Genomic DNA, 4,005 nt, shown 5'->3' with positions numbered 1-4,005 from the left:
TTTTAAAGACAAACAATTTTGAGGCGAAATACCCAAAAAGAAGTTTGTAAAAAAAACATATACAATGGCTCTCTTAAGAGCGATTTGGGCTTTACAATGGAAACACTTGTCTTCGTTGACATGGAAAGTCTTTCAGGGCACACAGCGACTGTTTTCCGATATTTGGCTCCGCGTGGATTTTTCTGGATCGGAGAACTCCAAGTTTTCTTCAACAACGGCCTGAAGGAACAGATGAGTTTTACATTTAGGAATGTTTTCCGAGCTTTGAAGCCGTGGTCTATGGGAATTTCTTCCTGACGTTTCGTCCACAACTGCGCAGGACATTATCAAAGGCGATGAGGCAGTGGGCGAAGTGATCTCCCGTGCTTTCCTACTAAGAGTCTTAGTCGCAGTTGTGGACGAAACGTCAGGAAGAAATTCCCATAGACCAACATTCCTAAATGTGATTTAACCGGCCGTGAAAGCCTTCATAGGCTGATAGATGAGTTTTAATCCAGATGTTAAGTTTGAAAATCAGAACATCGATGGTAGGTGACGATGAAATCCCATCGACCTTCTAACCTAATGGCGCTGATTTTATAAACGATTGTTTGCCACCATGGTGTAAAAACCAGCACTTGCAGGCCTGATGGGACTGAATTTAGGACAAGATTGCATGAATTTTCCACTTTTCAGGGCCGCCGGTTGAAGTGGGCGTCACCATGTACGTGTTGAGCATAAGTTCGCTCAACGAGGTGCAAATGGTACTGATCAAAGTCTGTAGTGGAAATGGGACGCATTTCTTTTGCCCAGAGCAACGGAACTGCGTCCCGCCAATTTCAAGTTTCACCAATCACGTTGATTTAATTCCCCCCAACGCTTCCGGCAAGCTTCAAGCCATCGAACGTTTGATCTGATAAAGTTCCGAGTTGAAACCACATTTGTCGGCTTTGTTTCACTCCCGCACCCACGCCACTGTGTGCTGTCTACAAATGGGGGCTCACTAAATTATTTTTGTGTAATTGCAGGCGCACCGGTTGATGTGGGGGTAACCATGTACGTTCTTTCTATCAGCTCGCTCTCTGAAGTCCAAATGGTACTTAACAATTAAGAGCGTGGCCGTTTTAACCGTTGTTGATGTCGTTTGAGCGGATCGAAATCGGGTGGCAAGTCAAAGAACACGACCGGCGCTCATCCATCCAGTCGCCTTTGACCTGCCAGGCTGATTGATGGTCCGGTTATTTTTTAGTGTTCCGTTGTTCGTTCGTTCAATCTAGTGTCCCCGTCCCCCATATTTCCAGCCCTTTGCCAGCCCCTTCCAGAAGGTTCAAAGGGCTGGGCGTTGGACAGGCCCGGGGTTCACAAGTTCACAAGTTTTGATTTGGTTTTCATGGCAGTTTCAGCCCGAACAAACTGCCCTGCGTTCACCTCAATATTCACTTTAAATTGAAAGCTTTTGCGGTTTACAGGAGCTCCAGTTGATGTAGGAGTCACCATGTATGTTCTCAGTATCAGCTCAGTGTCGGAAGTCCAAATGGTACATAAAACAGTTTACATTTAAACAGTCACAATTCACAACCAATTGGCTGTTGGGCCTTTTGGTCGCTCTGCAGGCTGACTGGTAGCACCGCTTCACACACACTCGGCGCCTATTCGCTTGGGTCCTACCAATCAGCTGAAGGAGGCGTATTGTATACAGCAGCAACCAAATCGGTGTTTAACTATAATCAGCATCACTTATGTGCGTGTGTTTGATATTTTTGTGATTTCCTTTGTGTTTTACAACCTTTGAGAGACCATTTAAGTATTACATCCGGGCCTTGACGTACCGGACTTGAATGTGTGTTTGTGAATCGTGAACCAGCACCAGTTGCCCGAAGAAGTCAGCCTTCTTCAGCCAACCGGGGCGCTCAATGTGGGTAACTTGCCAAGTCGCTTCAAATTTCCTCAGTGAAGATGTTTGTCCGCGCTCTCCATCAGGCAATTTATCCTCCAACATTGAGCTCATCGTGGAACTCGCAGTCTTGAATACTTGGACTGTGTGCATGAGACGCCTCTTCAGTTTGGCAAGAAGCTTTTGTCGTAATTTTGATTCTCACTATTCGACCTTAGCGGTGTAACCGATTGTGTGACCAAGAAACTCGCAAGTTGGGACTTGTTCTTGAAAATCGATCCGCGGCTAACGCAATTGGATACTGACCAACATTTGCTAGCGCCTGCTTTGATAGCGGGTTTGGAACACATTTTGTTTCAGAACAGACGAAACTGAAACCTGCTATCCAAGTGCGCTTAGTTCAGCAACAAACTGCCGCTTTACAGTAGTTTGGCCAATCGACTGCCAACTGCTGTGAACCCTTCCATTTACCATTAGCAAATGCGACAACCAACCGCACTGTACAACCATGTAGTTTTTTTTGTAAATTTTTTCAGTCAATCGGTGTGTGTACAAACTCGCAATCAGCCTTTGAAAAACTAACAGGATAAAAAGAACCGATGGAAACCAAATCAAGGTTATTAAGGTCACAGTACGACGTGATCCCTCTGGCCTGGCCTTGAACAAATGTATGCAATTATCTCTTTTAGTACATCCCATCTAACTTCGTGTAATTTACTCATCAGTAGTGCCCACATTGCCACTTCTATCAGCTTCAAATCACTCCATCACTCCCCCATCATTCGCTTGATCTCGATTGAGGATTTTATGCGGTGCAAACAGGCGATGGATTTTGACTCTTCGTGTAAAAAGCGACACAGCGCAAAAAATAGAACTCCCAAAACAACTGTTTATATTTGCATCTGCCAGAAAAATGTTTACATTCCTTACAAGTCGGCGAAAAACAATCACAACTTCCAAATCATCCAGTGTAAATACTAATCTCAGTGAGCTACAGACCAAATTTGTCTCAAATGTGACTTTCGACATATATTTATTAAAAAAAATTAAGAACTCCCAAAGGTGTTTAATCAGCCAGTTGACAATTTTACACAGTATGAACAACATGTTCGTTCATTTATATGCCAACTTTGACCCAAATCTAAACATTAGCTGATTTGCCAGATTCGCTTATGTTCGAGGCTGCAATGGACACCGTTGAAGAAACCTTCATAACCCTCACAGCAGTTACATCAACAAACTTCACTTTCTACACAGTATAAAAAAGTCGAGATGTAGCAAATTTCACGCAATCTTAGCATCGCAAGAAAAAATTCGTAACTTCCAATCCAGCTCACTAACCAGATTCAAATTATTACACAGAGTAAACACTAAACACAGTAACGTCTAAACCCAATTAGGCACAAATGTGAAGATTTTCGTACTTTTTACAAAGCTTTATATTTGAAGCTGCAACAAAAAACCTTAAAATCCTTACCCGCGCACTAAAAAAATCATAACTCGAAAACGCGCTCACATAACCAGTTCCGATTTTCATATCATCTAAACCACACATAGAGTCACATTCTGAGCCAAATTTCAGTCTAATTTGAGTATCGACTGATTTTTCACAGTCGGTTATATTTGAGGCTGCAGCGAAAATCCTTGGAATTCTCACCCGCTCATAAAGAGAAATTCATAACTCCCAAACCAACTGAAGCAGCACGCTCATCTTTCCACACAGTGTACACACTATATACAGCCACACGTGCACCGAATTTCACTCTAACTCCAGGATCGACCGATGTTTTACAATTGTTTATATTTGAGGCGGCATGGAAAATTCTCACAAGTTAACAAAACAAATCACAACTCCCAAATACCCACTAGTAGAAAGCTGTCGTTTTCACACAGTGTAAACACTAAACACAGTCACCTGCAATGCCACTTTGCCTTAAATCTGAGTCTCGAGTGATCTTTTACAGTCGTTTAAATGTGAGAGCACTGCAAGAATTCTTACACGCTCAAAAGAAAAAAATCGAAATTTCCAATGCAGCTCACGAACCAGCTTCAAATTTTTACACAGAATAAACACTAAACGCAGTAACGTCTAAACCCAGTTAGACCCAAATGTGAACACTGTCGTACTTTTT

The 4,005-nt window shown here is 42.7% G+C and overlaps 2 protein-coding genes across 4 annotated transcripts in view; one reads left to right on the top strand and one right to left on the bottom strand.

Annotated features, from left to right (window-relative positions):
- Positions 1–4,005, bottom strand: part of LOC109542265 (glutamate receptor 1) — a 27,412-nt gene that overhangs the window by 14,101 nt on the left and 9,306 nt on the right. The window lies entirely within an intron of this gene.
- The window catches only part of LOC125505599 (gamma-aminobutyric acid receptor subunit beta-like), an 8,029-nt gene continuing 4,490 nt past the window's right edge, over positions 467–4,005 (top strand). Inside the window, exon 1 of one of the 3 annotated variants that reach the window (XM_048669679.1) lies at positions 467–743. In XM_048669679.1, coding sequence (XP_048525636.1) covers positions 702–743 — 42 coding nt within the window. In that variant the 5' untranslated portion in view covers positions 467–701. The other 2 variants (XM_048669677.1, XM_048669678.1) reach the window with 2 other exon arrangements.

This window comes from Dendroctonus ponderosae, unplaced genomic scaffold (genome assembly GCF_020466585.1).
Source record: "Dendroctonus ponderosae isolate FM_Combo_2020 unplaced genomic scaffold, Dpon_F_20191213v2 Dpon_F_20191213_9, whole genome shotgun sequence".
Classification (NCBI taxonomy): Eukaryota; Metazoa; Arthropoda; class Insecta; order Coleoptera; family Curculionidae; genus Dendroctonus; species Dendroctonus ponderosae.
This window is presented reverse-complemented; position numbering and strand designations above follow the sequence as displayed.